Source organism: Cherax quadricarinatus, chromosome 26 (genome assembly GCF_038502225.1).
Source record: "Cherax quadricarinatus isolate ZL_2023a chromosome 26, ASM3850222v1, whole genome shotgun sequence".
Classification (NCBI taxonomy): Eukaryota; Metazoa; Arthropoda; class Malacostraca; order Decapoda; family Parastacidae; genus Cherax; species Cherax quadricarinatus.
This window is the reverse complement of record NC_091317.1, coordinates 29,888,577-29,906,257: the sequence shown is the minus strand read 5'-3', so window position 1 is coordinate 29,906,257 and position 17,681 is coordinate 29,888,577. Positions and strand designations below refer to the sequence as shown.

General features: G+C 37.8%; 1 protein-coding gene across 1 annotated transcript in view; it reads right to left on the bottom strand.

Annotated features, from left to right (window-relative positions):
- morgue (modifier of rpr and grim, ubiquitously expressed) overlaps window positions 1-17,681 on the bottom strand; it is a 152,447-nt gene that overhangs the window by 33,865 nt on the left and 100,901 nt on the right. The window contains exon 7 of the mRNA XM_070088886.1: window positions 15,148-15,319. Coding sequence (XP_069944987.1) covers window positions 15,148-15,319 — 172 coding nt within the window. The remainder of the gene's footprint in view (window positions 1-15,147; window positions 15,320-17,681) is intronic.

Sequence of the window (17,681 nt, the reverse complement as noted above, 5' to 3'; positions counted from 1 at the left end):
TCTGCATAATATTTACACCACACATTGCCCATAAACAGGACATCTCCACTGCCTCCAACCGTCTCCTTGCTGCTGCATTTACCACCCAAGCTTCACACCCATATAAGAGTGTTGGTACTACTATACTTTCATACATTCCCTTCTTTGCCTCCATAGATAACGTTTTTTGACTCCACATATGCCTCAACGCACCACTCACCTTTTTTCCCTCATCAATTCTATGATTAACCTCATCCTTCATAAATCCATCCGCCGACACGTCAACTCCCAAGTATCTGAAAACATTCACTTCTTCCATACTCCTCCTCCCCAATTTGATATCCAATTTTTCTTTATCTAAATCATTTGACACCCTCATCACCTTACTCTTTTCTATGTTCACTTTCAACTTTCTACCTTTACACACATTCCCAAACTCATCCACTAACCTTTGCAATTTTTCTTTAGAATCTCGCATAAGCACAGTATCATCAGCAAAAAGTAACTGTGTCAATTCCCATTTTGAATTTGATTCCCCAAAATTTAATCCCACCCCTCTCCCGAACACCCTAGCATTTACTTCCTTTACAACCCCATCTATAAATATATTAAACAACCATGGTGACATTACACATCCCTGTCTAAGACCTACTTTTACCGGGAAGTAGTCTCCCTCTCTTCTACACACCCTAACCTGAGCCTCACTATCCTCATAAAAACTCTTTACAGCATTTAATAACTTACCACCTATTCCATATACTTGCAACATCTGCCACATTGCTCCTCTATCCACTCTATCATATGCCTTTTCTAAATCCATAAATGCAATAAAAACTTCCCTATCTTTATCTAAATACTGTTCACATATATGCTTCAATGTAAACACCTGATCTACACATCCCCTACCCACTCTGAAACCTCCTTGCTCATCCGCAATCCTACATTCTGTCTTACCTCTAATTCTTTCAATTACAGGAAGGCCCCACTTATACGGCGGGTTAGGTTCCAGGCTAGCGCCGTAAAGCGGAAATCGCCGTAAAGTGGAACACCCTTTTTTTCCACTTATAAATGCATACAAACACTAGATAACAAGTTTACACTAACATATATTAAGTTAGCAATAGAACCAGGCATCAAAAAACAATAAAAAGGTACAATACACACATAGTGCACTCATTACTTACCTTAAAATATTTATAGTCTTAATCTAGGGTGAGACAAGTAGTATTTATTGTAAGAAATCAAGTGTGGTATGTATTGTAATAGGCAGGCTATTTCACCAGGCCACCCCACCCACACATACTATTCTATGATATTTAAGCATCCCAGAGCGATAAAATGTATATACAGTTCACTCATTACTTACCTTAAAATATTTGTAGTCTTAATGTAGGGTCAGGAGTAAGTAAATGAGATAAAACGAATAAATGAGAGAGAGAAAGAATGAATACATGAGAGGTGACAGGCGCAGAGTTATGTAAACAAACCAGGCTCCCACATCTTATATTTATGTTTATTTATTCTATTGTGGGGTGTATTTATCATCTTTTTATGTTATGTATCGTGTTTATTATATAATTTTGAAAAAAATATCATGGCTGGATTAATGAAAATGTGTATATTAACGTAATATACGACATTTAATGAGACTCAGTATTGTTATTATCACCACTTGTGGAAGTCGTCTGCTACACAGCTCACATTTGTTTATTTATTCTACTGTGGGGTGTATTTATCTTATTTATATGTTATGCATCGTGTTTATTATATAATTTTGAAAAAAATATCATGGATGGATTAATGAAAATGTGTATATTACCGTAATATACGACATTTAATGAGACTCCGTGACTATTGTTATTATGGCGTCACTTGTGGAAGTCGTCTGCTACCAGAGATCACATTTATGTTTATTTATTCTACTGTGGGGTGTATTTATCTTATTTATATGTTATGTATAGTGTTTATTATATAATTTTGAAAAAAATATCATGGCTGGATTAATGAAAATGTGTATATTACCGTAATATACGACATTTAATGAGACTCAGTATTGTTATTATCACCACTTGTGGAAGTCGTCTGCTACACAGCTCACATTTATGTTTATTTATTCTACTGTGGGGTGTATTTATCTTATTTATATGTTATGCATCGTGTTTATTATATAATTTTGAAAAAAATATCATGGATGGATTAATGAAAATGTGTATATTAACGTAATATACGACATTTAAATGACTTGATGTATGTAAGTTTATTTAGGTACAGGTATACATAAGTATAATTATCAGAGTATATATAAAATATGAAATAACTTTTAAAAACATTTGAAATTTTGGAGTTTCCAGACAAAATGGAGAGACTTAGTGCTTACTGAGCTCATGGAGAATGTAAACAAACAGGGTGGGGCACGGTGACCGTATTAGAAAGTCAGGTGGGGGGAGCCGTATAGTGAGTTTTGGTCATAATTTGAAATGTCCGTATTAGCGGAACGCCGTAAAGTGAAACGCCGTAAAGCGGGGCCTTCCTGTATAACCCTACCGTACACTTTTCCTGGTATACTCAGTAAGCTTATTCCTCTATAATTTTTACAGTCTCTTTTGTCCCCTTTACCTTTATATAAAGGGACTATACATGCTCTCCGCCAATCCCTAGGTACCTTCCTCTCTTTCATACATTTATTAAACAAAAGTACCAACCACTCCAACACTATATCCCCCCCTGCTTTTAACATTTCTGTCATGATCCCATCAGTTCCAGCTGCTTTACCCCCTTTCATTTTACGTAATGCCTCACGTACCTCCCCCACACTTACATTCTGCTTTTCTTCACTCCTAAAAGATGGTATACCTCCCTGACCAGTGCATGAAATTACTGCCTCTGTTTCTTCCTTAACATTTAAAAGTTCCTCAAAATATTCTCGCCATCTACCCAATACCTCCATCTCCCCATCTACTAACTCCCCTACCCTGTTTTTAACTGACAAATCCATATTTTCCCTAGGCTTTCTTAACTTGTTTAACTCACTCCAAAATTTTTTCTTATTTTCATTAAAATTTCTTGACAGTGCCTCTCCCACTCTATTATCTGCTCTCCTTTTGCACTCTCTCACCACTCTCTTTACCTTTCTTTTACTCTCCATATACTCTGCTCTTCTTATAACACTTCTGCTTTGTAAAAACCTCTCATAAGCTACCTTTTTCTCTTTTATCACACCCTTTACTTCATCATTCCATCAATCACTCCTCTTTCCTCCTGCCCCCACCCTCCTATAACCACAAACTTCTGCCCCTTATTCTAATACTGCATTTTTAAAACTATTCCAACCCTCTTCAACCCCCCCACTACTCATCTTTGCACTAGCCCACCTTTCTGCCAATAGTCGCTTATATCTCACCCGAACTTCCTCCTCACTTAGTTTATACACTTTCACCTCCCTCTTACTTGTTGTTGCCACCTTCCTCTTTTCCCATCTACCTCTTACTCTAACTGTAGCTACAACTAAATAATGATCCGATATATCACTTGCCCCTCTATAAACATGTACATCCTGGAGCCTACCCATCAACCTTTTATCCACCAATACATAATCTAATAAACTACTTTCATTACGTGCTACATCATACCTTGTATATTTATTTATCCTCTTTTTCATAAAATATGTATTACTTATTACCAAATTTCTTTCTACACATAGCTCAATTAAAGGCTCCCCATTTACATTTACCCCTGGCACCCCAAATTTACCTACTACTCCCTCCATAACATTTTTACCCACTTTAGCATTGAAATCCCCAACCACCATTACTCTCACACTTGATTCAAAACTCCCCACGCATTCACTCAACATTTCCCAAAATCTCTCTCTCTCCTCTACACTTCTCTCTTCTCCAGGTGCATACACGCTTATTATAACCCACTTTTCACATCCAATCTTTATTTTACTCCACATAATCCTTGAATTTATACATTTATAGTCCCTCTTTTCCTGCCATAGCTTATCCTTCAACATTATTGCTACTCCTTCTTTAGCTCTAACTCTATTTGAAACCCCTGACCTAATCCCATTTATTCCTCTCCACTGAAACTCTCCCACCCCCTTCAGCTTTGTTTCACTTAAAGCCAGGACATCCAGCTTCTTCTCATTCATAACATCCACAATCATCTCTTTCTTATCATCTGCACAACATCCACGCACATTCAGACTTCCCACTTTGACAATTTTCTTCTTATTATTCTTTTTAGTAATCTTTACAGGAAAAGGGGTTACTAGCCCATTGTTCCCGGCATTTTAGTTGACTTTTACAACACGCATGGCTTACGGAGGAAAGATTCTTATTCCACTTCCCCATGGATATAAAAGGAAAATTAATAAGACCAAGAACTATTAAGATAAAATCAAAGAAAACTCAGATGAGTGTGTATAAATAAATGTGTACATGTATGTATAGTGTGACCTAAGTGTAAGTAGAAGTAGCAAGACATGCCTGTAATCTTGCATATTTATGAGACAGACAAAAGACATCAGCAATCCTACCATCATGTAAAACAATCACAGGCTTTCGTTTTACACTCACTTGGCAGGACGGTAGTACCTCCCTGGGTGGTTGCTGTCTACCAACCTACTACCTATAGAAATGAATGTTATTTTTATAATTATTTACATCCTATTACACCACAGGTATTCCACCAATTTTCTGGGAACTGATGACCTGGCACCTATTTTCTGGGAACCGATGACCTGGCACTTTAAATTCTTGCGATTGCCAGGCTAGTTTAATGGACGCCCACAGATGGCGTTGTGTAGTGCACGCTCATTTATATTGTTTACACTACAATTGTTGATGGTAATCCCTTGATTTTGTGTCATTCTTAGCTTATTTTGCTTACATTTAACCCTAGCTATGACTTCTAAGGAGGATGCAAGAATCAGATGTTGCTGAAAGCACTAAACCCATAGGGGTCATACAGTGCCTGGGAGTTTGATCCAAGGGGAAGATAAGTCCAGTTCCTTGGATTAAGAGCCCTTCACCTGCATCAAGTCACCCCCTTTCCTTGATCTGATACTAGTGATAAGTTAACTGAGTTTTCAGGTGAATTTATCAAGAGGTTTGAATAATGTAACTTTGTGATTAAACAAGAGCTAACAAATCTTTATCTGAGGCATACAAAGTTCCACAGGAAAAGTCAAAGCACATGAAACAGTTTTGCTTGGATGAAGTGCTTAAACAGAGAGCCAAGAAGAATGTGTCACAGCAGTAGGCCGACATCTGAAAATCCTATCTTCAACCTCAAGTACCTCAGATGCCCTTCCCAAGTTTCTAGCTGTCCATAATGGTTTAGAGACACTGGAAATGTATAACTAGTGGGTCAAGGTTGAACTGTTTAATTATTGCGTGACCTCTGTTGGTCCGGCAAAACATCCAGCAAGGCTTTGGAACAAAGGGTGCTAGAAAATTGGTGATGTACTTGTATTTGCAAGAGTTACTTTTTTATATTAGATGTGTAAGGGTGTGATACTGTTCCCTTTTGGGAAAATGACCGATGCACAAAGCCACGACACATTCTTTACTCCAATATCCTGTCTTAATGTGAGAACATAATAACTCTCCTTGAAAGTTTTCTTCTTTTCGCTACAAGGACTGAACTGATAGAAATTTTTATTAGGATCACTTGTAGCACTTCAGTGCCTCAAGTTGGTAAGTGATGGGGGTCTTGGAATCTTTCTAGAATTAGTCTAGTAAGTCTTACATAGAACTCTCTTCTTTCCTCTATGTACTAAATACATACAGGTGCTCCTTGACTTACAATGTGGTTATGTTCCAACAAACTCATTGTAGATCAAAAATATAAGTCGAATGTGAATATGTCATATATAAGTAAATGAATGGCTACTATCTTTAAGACTAACCATCATAATTCGAGGAGCAGCTGTATATAGTAACTCCTTTCAGTACTGCCACATCCACAGTCTAAATCAAATGAGACTGTCCAGACTCAATTGAAGTTTTCTATTTGATAAGTAAATGCAGTTTTTTTTTTGTAAATGGTATTTAAATTATTTTATTGGCCTTAATGTTTACCTTGTCAGTTAGAATCACTGTAGATTCATGTACAGTATAGTAGAGAGTCATATCACATCTCACTCCCTACAAGTGTCTTATTGGTGTTTTGGTAAGAATACCAGAAGAACCATCTTATTCAGTGAACAAAGATGTGTATAGGTTTTAGGATGGCCAAAGAGCATCTTATGCTTTTTGTAGGTGACAATACAGCTGGAGAATGTGTTCAAGTTTGTTGGCACATTATTTAAAAACTCAGTGGCAATGAAAAATGTGAAAAACCATCCTCCCAGCAACAAGGTGACTGGATAAAAAAATTCTGCTCAGCAGTCAAAACTTATTACAAAATGAACACTGCTCAAAGACGTTGAAGTACTTTCATTAGATAATTCTGCAGGTCTTCCCATAGGTTTGTGATCATTCTGAAAATATAAGTCAAATTTTTTCCCATAAACACAACTTTGTTGATTCAGCCAATGTATCAAGATATGACAGCCTCACTCTAAAAATGTTATACAGTGAAACCTCGGTTTTCGTACACCCTAGTTTTCATATGATTCGGTTTTCACTACTTTTTTTGTTGAAATTTTGTCCCAGTTTTCGTACATCTGCTCGGTTTTTATACAGTTGAAAATGGTCCATACCAAACTCATCTGCTTGCCCACGTGACTCGGGTACTAGAGCACCCACATAAAGCACCCCATGCGTTCATGACTCAGTCTGCTTTTGTTTCTCGTTGAATGAGCATCACCCCACGCATTCATCCAAAACATTTCATAATAATCCATTGTTTTTTGTGCTTGTTTATTGAGTGCGACTGCTAAATAAGTCACCATGGGGCCAAAGAAAGTTCCGAGTGCCAGCCCTTTGATAAAGAAGGCGAGAAACACGATAGAATTCAAGAAAGAACTCGTAACAAAGTATGAAAGTGGCATATGCATGGCCGTTCTCAACAAGATGTATGGGAAGTCCACAATGATCAGTTCCATCCTGGCGAAGAAAAAAGAAATCAAGGAAGCTGATGTTGCAAAAGGAGGTAAATGTGCTAACGAAACAGAGATTGCAAACAATTGAAGATGTTCAGTTGTCAGCGGAAGATAGTGTTTGGAGGTGATAATTTGTGAAAAGGCAAGGCAGCTGCATGTGGATCTCGCAAAGGAAATGCCTGGAATGAGTGCTGCTGTTAGTGAATTTAAGACCAGCAGAGGCTGGTTCAACAAATTCAAGAAGCGAACTGGCATACACAGTTTGGTAAGGCATGACGAGGCTGCAAGTTCAGACAAATGTGGGGCCAAAGAATTTGTTGATTTCCCTTCCAAACAATAACCTCTCCTCCTCCCTCTCCCCTTCTTGCCGTCTTCCATATGCCAACAAGAGTCTTCAATAAAGGTAAGAGTGATGCTAAATGTTTATTTATCCATTTCATTAGTCATTTATGTTTATTTCTCATTTTTTTCTGTATGTAAAAGTATACAGTGGACCCCCGGTTAACGATTTTAATCCGTGCAAGAGGGCTCATCGTTATGCGAAATAATCGTTATGCGAATCAATTTTCCCCATAAGAAATAATGGAAATAAAATTAATCCGTGCAAGACGCCCAAAAGTATGAAAAAAAATTTTTTTTACCACATGAAATGTTAATTTTAATACACACAAACTGAAAAAGGCATGCACAATTAAATGACACTTACTTTTATTGAAGATCTGGTGATGATTGATGGGATGGGAGGAGGGGAGAGAGTGTGTTAGTGTTTAGAAGGGGAATCCCCTTCCATTAGGACTTGAGGTAGTAAGTCCTTTTCTGGGGTTACTTCCCTTCTTCTTTTAATGCCACTAGGGCCAGCTTCAGAGTCACTGGACTTCTTTCGCACAAGATATCTGTCCATAGTGGCCTGTACCTCTCGTTCCTTTATGACTTGCCTAAAGTGTTTCACAACATTGTCAGTGTAATAATCACCAGCACGGCTTGCAATAGCTGTGTGAGGGTGATTTTCATCCATGAAGGTTTGCACTTCAAGCCACTTTGCACAGATTTCCTTAATCTTTGAAGTAGGCAACTTCTTCAATTTCTCTCTCCCCTCCTCCGAAGCAATTTCCTCAGGTGTGGCCTCTTGCTGTTGAAGTTGATCTAGCAGCTCATCAGTGGTTAGTTCTTCATTGTCCTCCTCCACCAACTCTTCCACATCCTCCCCACTAACCTCCAACCCCAAGGACTTTCCCAATGCCACAATGGATTCCTCAACTGGCACAGGATTCTCAGGGTTAGCCTCAAACCCTTCAAAATCCCTTTTGTCTACACATTCTGGCCACAGTTTCTTCCAAGCAGAGTTCAAGGTCCTCTTTGTCACTTCCTCCCAAGCCTTACCTATAAGGTTTACACAATTGAGGATATTAAAGTGATCTCTCCAAAACTCTCTTAGAGTCAGTTGAGTTTCTGAGGTCATTACAAAGCACCTTTCAAACAGAGCTTTTGTGTACAGTTTCTTGAAGTTGGAAATAACCTGCTGGTCCATGGGCTGCAGGAGAGGAGTGGTATTAGGAGGCAAAAACTTCACCTTAATGAAGCTCATGTCCCCATAAAGTCGCTCTGACACGTCTGTAGGATGACCAGGGGCATTGTCTAACACCAGGAGGCACTTAAGTTCTAATTTCTTTTCAGTTAGGTAATTTTTCACATTGGGGGCAAATGCATGGTGTAACCAGTTATAGAAAAATTCCCTAGTGACCCATGCCTTACTGTTTGCCCTCCACAGCACACACAAATTATCCTTGAGGACATTCTTTTGCCTGAACGCTCTGGGAGTTTCAGAGTGATACACTAATAAAGGCTTCACTTTGCAATCACCAGTAGCATTGGCACACATCAACAAAGTAAGCCTGTCTTTCATAGGCTTATGTCCTGGGAGTGCCTTTTCCTCCTGAGTAATGTAGGTCCTGCTTGGCATTTTCTTCCAGAACAGGCCTGTTTCATCACAATTAAACACTTGTTCAGGTTTCAGTCCTTCAGTTTCTATGTACTCCTTGAATTCCTGCACATATTTTTCAGCCGCTTTGTGGTCCGAACTGGCAGCCTCACCATGCCTTATCACACTATGGATGCCACTACGCTTCTTAAATCTCTCAAACCAACCTTTGCTGGCCTTAAATTCACTCACATCATCACTAGTTGCAGGCATTTTTTTAATTAAATCGTCATGCAACTTCCTAGCCTTTTCACATATGATCGCTTGAGAGACGCTATCTCCTGCTATCTGTTTTTCATTTATCCACACCAATAAGAGTCTCTCAACATCTTCCATCAATTGCGATCTTTGTTTCGAAAACACAGTTGAACCTTTGGCAAGAACAGCTTCCTTGATTGTCTTTCTGGTGCCCACAATAGTAGCGATGGTTGATTGGGGTTTCTTGTACAGCTTGACTAGGTCGGCTATACGCACTCCACTTTCATACTTATCAATTATCTCTTTCTTCATCTCTATAGTAATTCTTACCCTTTGAGGTGTAGGGTTGGCACTAGAAGCTTTCTTGGGGCCCATGGTCACTTATTTTCCAGAAACAGCACCGAAAATACTGTAATACAGTGGACCCCCGGTTAACGATTTTAATCCGTGCAAGAGGGCTCATCGTTATGCGAAATAATCGTTATGCGAATTAATTTTCCCCATAAGAAATAATGGAAATAAAATTAATCCGTGCAAGACGCCCAAAAGTATGAAAAAAATTTTTTTTTACCACATGAAATGTTAATTTTAATACACACAAACTGAAAAAGGCATGCACAATTACATGACACTTACTTTTATTGAAGATCTGGTGATGATTGATGGGATGGGAGGAGGGGAGAGCATTATCTTCTTACTGTTTAGAAGGGGAATCCCCTTCCATTAGGACTTGAGGTAGCAAGTCCTTTTCTGGGGTTACTTCCCTTCTTCTTTTAATGCCACTAGGACCAGCTTCAGAGTCACTGGACCTCTGTCGCACAACAAATCTGTCCATAGAGCTCTGTACCTCCCGTTTCTTCAAGACTTTCCTAAAATGGGCCATAACATTGTCATTGAAATAGTCACAAGCACGGCTTGCAACAGCTGTGTCAGGGTGATTTTCATCTATAAAGGTTTGCAGTTCAAACCACTCTGCACACATTTCCTTAATCTTTGAAGTAGGCACAATGGATTCCACAACTGGCATAGGCTTCTCAGGGTTAGCCCCAAACCCTTCAAAATCTTTCTTAATTTCCATACTAATTCTCACCCTTTTTACCACAGGGTTGGCACTAGAAGCTTTCTTGGGGCCCATGGTCACTTATTTTCCAGAAACACCACCGAAAACACTGTAATAATACGAAATATTCCGAGTGTATGCTTGGATGTTACCGCGGAGGCTGGCTGGTAAACAATGGGACGGCCGGCACATGTGAGGGCACATTGGACGCGTCTCGGACGAAAATCGGTATGCGGGGCAAAAATTTTGCGATAAAAGTAATCGTTATGCGGAAAAATCGCTATGCGATGCCATCGTTATGCGGGGGTCCACTGTAATACGAAATATTCCGAGTGTATGCTTGGATGTTACCGCGGAGGCTGGCTGGTAAACAATGGGACGGAGCGGCACATGTGAGGCTGGCTGAGGGCACATTGGACGCGTCTCGGACGAAAATCGGTATGCGGGTTTTTAATCGGTATGCGGGGCAAAAATTTTGCGATAAAAGTAATCGTTATGCGGAAAAATCGCTATGCGATGCCATCGTTATGCGGGGGTCCACTGTATATAGTTATTCTCTATGATATGTATTTTTTGTTAATATTTTTGGGTGTCTGTAATGGATTACAGTGGACCCTCATTTTTCGTAAGACTTGAAAGTCGTAATTTTCGGAAATCGTACTTTTTTTTCACCAAAACACTGACTCGCAAATCGTCATTTGACTTGCAAATAGTCGTTCATCTGGGATGCATACACACAGCCCTGAGTCGGGGTCAGGGTCGGCCAAATTTAAAAAAAAAAGAAAAAATTATTTTTTCTTATGGAAAGATAGAGAATCTTTTCCCAATCATAATGACACCAAAACTATGAAATTTCATGGAAAACTTACGGAATTATGCTCTTGCGAAGTTAGCGGTCTCGCCGATGTTTATGCATCGGTGATTTTGCCCACTTTGAGCCCTATTTTCGGCCAATTCCAGTGTACTAGTCGACAAAAATCATAACTATTTCGCTAAAACTCCATTTTTTCTATCGAATGAGTACAAGAAACCACCCATTTATCAATTTCAATTATCCAATAAAGTGGTCAGAATTTAGCAATTTTGCCAATTTCACACAAATTTCAAAAGATGCCAATTTCCGAATAGGGTCCAGAATAAACAAGAGACATTCCTGGCACTAAAATAACAAGCTCCCTATTTGTTAGTCACATCCCCAGGCCCCTCTTATATTTCTTTGGCTTTCCACTATGAATTTTTATTCTTACAAAAAAAATAAGATTTACTGTTATGCAGACTACTGCATTAGTGTAGAAATGGTATAAATAATATCAGCACACTTGTGAAAGAAAATTAGACTCACCAGTTGATGTGTATTGGATGCTTAGCATGATTTGTTTACTTTTGAACTTTGGTCAAAATCGAACATTTCTGCTAATTTGAGCTCAATTTCAAGGTACTTTTCATTGTAAAACCAGTCAAAATCATCTCAATTTCTGTAATATGTCTTCCATTCTATAAAATGAGACCAAGAAAACTAGAATACAACAATAAATACCATACGAAAATACAGTGCAAAGTCGCTGTTTTAATCCAAAAACACGGTCAAAGTTTTTTTTTTCTCATTACGCACTGTGTGCTGCAGGATTTTTTTTATACAGTGCACACTGACCACATAGACCCATTCTTTCATATGTAGGCCTACCAGCTTTCTCTCGCTAGATTTGAGGGTGCTAGAATTTAGCCGTACTAGTACGTCAAAAACCCTGGGTTGTAAGACGTACTAGTACGTCCGAAACCCCCAAAGGGTTAATCACAAAAAACGAGGTTCCACTGTATGAGCAAATTAATGTTTCAGCTCATTACTTTCACATTTTATTTAAATCAGGGAAAAGCTCTAAATGCATACAGCTCAGATAGTGCCTAGGAAATGGAAAGCATTCAGATACCATGCAAGGAAAAGAAGGATAAATCCAGTTCCTTGGATCCATCACTTACACAGATCAACCAGAAAATCAAATACAAAATTTCTGGAAACATTACAACTTTTATCAATTAAAATAATAAATGTCTCTTGGAAGAAAAAGCTCACCTTAACATATCATCTTTCTAAAACTACTAGAGTCCTCTATACATAGATCAACACACAAGAACCCTACTTTATCAGAAGCAGCAGAGACTTATCCAAGCTTCTCTACAAGTTGCACAATTATACACACCTTAATTCCTCTTTGAGCTTCTTTGAGAGGTAGTTAGGCAGAGGATGTTGCTGAACATCCCCCAACCATACTGAAGGTGCACTTTATGATTACTACTTATGACAAACTATATTTTACTAAGTCTATATTTACATTAAGAAAAAATAAAATTATTCAAAACTTTGGTGGTTTAATTTTCTTACATGAAAATAAATTTAAACTATTTTTAATCGTTTGAGAGTCGAGACCCCTGCTCGCAAACTTGCTCCCAGGGTCAAAGAATTTGAAAAAAAAAAAATCTTATGAAATTATGGCGAATATTTTTCTGAAGGTAATGAAACAAAAAGCATGAAATTTGATGGAAAACTTATGGAATTACGCTCCCGTGAAGTAGTGGTCTCAGCAATATTTACGCATCAGCAATTTTGCCCACTTTGAGCCCTATTTTGGGTTAATTCCATTGTTCCAGTCAACCAAACTCCTAGCTGTTTAACTAGAACTCCTTTATTCTATCAACTGAATACAAGAAACTGCCCATTTATTTATTTCAACTACCCAATAAAGTGATCAGAAATTACTAATTTGGCCAGTTTCATACAAAAATCAAGAAAGGCCATTTTCAAAATTGGGTCCAGAATAAATAATGTAGACATTCCTGGCACTAAAAAAAAAACATTTTCTCTGTTCAGTCGTCACATCTTCAGGCAACTCTTATATTACACTTGCTTTTCATTTTGAATTTTTATTCACATAAAAAATTTAAGATTTACTGTCATTCAGACTACTACATAATGGTAATAACTGTATACATAATGCCATTGCATTTGTGAGTGCATATTAGACCTGCCAGTTTAAGTGCATTGGATGCATGACATGATCTGTTTACTCTTGAACATCAGCAAAAATCAAACATTTCCACTATTTTGAGCTCAATTTCAAGGTACTTTTAGTCAGTAAACCATTCAAAATTGTCTCTATTTCTGTAATATATTCCATGCTATCAAATGAGACCAAGAAACTGATAATACAACCATAAAAACCATATGAAAATACACCATAAATCTGCTGTTTTACACCAAAAACAAGGTCTCAGTTTTTTCTCATTATGCACTGCATACTGCAAGATTTTTTTTATACTGCGCACACTGACCACGCAGACCCATTCTCTCATATGTAGGCCTACCAGCTTTCTCCTGCAAGATTGGAAGCCGCCAGAATTTTGGCACAGTATTACAGGACTGACTGGCTTCAAAGTCATAGGGACCAACCCAGAAAGGGTTAACCATTTCACTGACTGTGCCACAGTACTACACCTCTGAGTTCACTGGCCATGCTATAGTACTACGTGATGAGCTCAGCTCATTCAGATAAGCTGTGAGTGGTAAATTTGGACCTAGATATGAGAGAATATGTCTATGCGGTAAGTTTGCAAAATATAAAACAATTCTGCAGAATGCAGTGCATAACAAGAAAAAAACTGTGACTGTTTTTGGTTTAAAACAGCAACTTTGTGGTGTATTTTTGCATGGTTTTTATGATTGTATTCTCAATTGATCGAAAAGAAGATATATTACAGAAATAGAGATGATTTTGATTGGGTTTAGCTTGAAATTGAACTCAAAGTATCAGGAAATGTTTGATTTTTGCCAGTATTTGAGAGTAAACAACTCGCATCACACGTCCAATACACATCAACTGGTGGGTCTAATATGCGTTCAAGAATGTGCTGATATTATTTATATAATTATTACATTAGTGAATAACAGTAAATCTTTTATTTTTTTGTGTGAATAAAAATTCTTAGTGGGAATAAAAAATCAAAATGGAATTCATGTGTAAAGCCTGGAAACAACTAACAGACAGAGGAAATATTATTTTAGTGCCAGGAATGCCTGCATTGTTTATTCTGGACCTTATTTTGAAACTGTAATATTTTGAAATTAGTGTGAAACTGGCAAAATTACCAATTTCTGACCATTTTATTGAGTAATTGAAATACTAGTTGACTGGGCAATTTTTTGTGCTCAATCGATAAAATGGAAGACATACTAGTGAAATAGCTAAGAATTTGGTTATATGAATAATGTAATTGGGCTAAAATAGGACTCTTAAGTGGGCAAAATCACTGATGAATAAATATTGCTGATACACCAAAATTCGCAAAAGCGTAATTTTGTAAATGTTCGATCAAATTTCATACTTTTTGTTTTATTACCTTTGTCTACTATTTCATAAAAAAATAAAAAAAAAAATTTGAAAATTCTTGGGACACTGTGGACAAGTTTCAGACTGAGGGTTTGGATAGTAAAAGGGTTAATATATAGTATAAATACAAGGTATAGAATGAACAATAAATGCAGCAATTTTTTAAATAAGACCTGCCTTCAGGGTAAGGTATAACAGAAATGGCCAGAAATAAATATTTTGAAGGAGCCAAGTAGAACTGTGAGCTTAAATGCATCACATCCAGTCATAGCATTACAAATTATGAAAACTACCACATGGAACAATTTCCAAATAACCCACAATTTGGAGTAGAAACTTCAGATGACATTACAGTTTGTTGTGGACAAATATTAAGTCGAGACTGGGTCTAGCTGCAACTTGATAATGTCTTAGGATGGGCAGAAATATTTACAATTTCCTATTAACTTTGGGTTATTTGTGAAGAAAGATTGTTACTACACACAAGAGAAACACTCACCTTCGTATATGGGTCAGTGAGAAGGGACTGTATTGAGATGAGAACCTTTGAGATAGTGAGAGCTAATGACCAATTGTGCTGTATGGAATCAATTCCAATGTCTCCATGCCGAGAAATATTAGGGTGGAAGATCTTTGTGATAAAGCGAACAATAGGTGGACACAGAGGATAGCTGTAAAAGAAAGAAATATTAGACTAAAGTCATAACAAAGTATCACCCTAGGCATTCTGCATTAAAGCTATCATTCTGTCTATATTACTGAATGTAGCAATCAACTAATACAGTGGACCCTCGACTAACGCTATTAATCCGTTCCTGAGAGCTCATCGTTAGTCAGAATAATCGTTAGTCAAGTTAATTTTCCCCATAAGAAATAATGGAAATCAAATTAATCCGTGCAAGACACCCAAAAGTATTGAAAAAAAAAATTTAACACATGAAATATTAATTTTAATACACACAAACTGAAGAAGACATGCACAGTTACATGACACTTACCTTTATTGAAGATCTGGTGATGATTGATGGGATGGGACGAGGGGAGTGTGTTGATGGTCTTAGTGTTTAGAAGGGGAATCCCCTTCCATTAGGACTTGAGGTGGCAAGTCCTTTTTCCAGGTTACTTCCCTTCTTCTTTTAATGCCACTAGGACCAGCTTGAGAGTCACTGGACCTCTGTTGCACAACATATCTGCCCATAGACGCCTGTACCTCCTGTTCCTTTATGACATTCCTAAAGTGTTTCACAACATTGTCAGTGTCACCATTAAACACTTGTTCAGGTTTCAGTCCTTCACTGTCTATGTACTCCTTGAATTCCTGCACATATTTTTCAGCTGCTTATTGGTCCAAACTGGCAGCCTCACCATGCCTTATCACACTATGTATGCCACTACGATTCTTAAATCTCTCAAACCAACCTTTGCTGGCCTTAAATTCACTAACATCACCACTAGTTGCTGGCATTTTTCTAATTAAATTGTCATGCAACTTCCTAGCCTTTTCACATATGATCGCTTGAGAGATGCTATCTCCTGCTATCTGTTTTTCATTTATCCATACCAATAACAGTCTCTCAACATCTTCTATCACTTGCGATCTCAGTTTCGAAAACATAGTTGCACCTTTGGCAAGAACAGCTTCCTTGATTGCTGTTTTCTTGGCCACAATAGTAGCGATGGTTGATTGGGGTTTTGTGTACAGCCTGGCCAGCTTGGAGACATGACCTCCACTTTCATACTTAGCAATGATCTCTTTCTTCATATCCATAGTAATTCTCACCCTTTTTGCTGTAGGGTTGGCACTAGAAGCTTTCTTGGGGCCCATGGTGACTTATTTTGCAGGTGCAATCACTAAAAAGGCTGTGATAATATGAAATGTTCCGATTGTATGCTTGGAAGCGACCGCGGTGGCTGGCTGGCTTGTAAACACTGGCCAGAAGTGGACACGTCTCAGACGGAATGAATAGTGTTGGTCGAGTTTTTAAGCGCTAATCGAGGCAAAATTTTTGCGATAAAATGTATTGCTAGTCAGATTTATCGTTAATTGATGCCATCGCTGGTCGAGGGTCCACTGTACTGCATATAATAGAGAACAAAGGCAAAAACCTAACAAATAATAGTGAATTAAGACACATTCAACTAAATCCTCTGTTTAACCCTTAACCCTTTGACTCTCGCAGGCCCCTTTCTGAAACTGTCATTCTATGTCGCAAAATATTTGAAAAAAAAAAAAATCTTACCAAAATGTTAGGATTATTTTGCCGAGTGTTTTAAGCCTAAAAAAAAATTTTTGCCATCAGTACTTACCAAGATATAGAGGCGCAAAGTTGGCAGAAAATGAGCGGTGTATGGCAACAGTGGCGAATGCCACCTACACGGTATTCTTTTATTTACTCCAATTCGAAGGTTTCTTGTATTTTCCAATATTTTTCTTTTCTAAGTAACTTATGTGGCTGTGAGACCAAAGTAAGGTGCATTGTTCAAATATACACTCATTGTTTACAACACAATAACTGAACAAACATTATCACTATTAGATTGTGTATAAAACTTGTTTACACAAACAATACAAAACTGTGTTTATTACTATTGTTTCATAATATATATACATATGTACAGTCACTGAACACTTTCCTAGTACTGCTGCAGCTTGTGGAACTCTTTGAAACATGGGTATATGCAGAGTGGCACTTGACACTCCTCACACATAAAACGAGTGTCTCTGCATGTTTATGGGCGTTTTATGGTATGTCCACATACAAAACACCTCTTCTGAGCACTTTTCTTGAAAGCAGTAGGAGGCAGTTGTATGGGGTAGTTATCACCAGGCCTCAAACGAGATGGCATGTGTTGGTAATTTCGTGGACGCTGGTCTATTGCAGGTGTTGCTCCTTGGCACTTGACGATTATTTGTCTGATGACTGACAAACAAAATTCACCATATTTTGGTTTGTTGTTGGTCCTTAACTTGTATATGTTATAAGTATTTAGCATGGAAATGTCAAGAAGATGGAAAAAAAAATTTATATACCA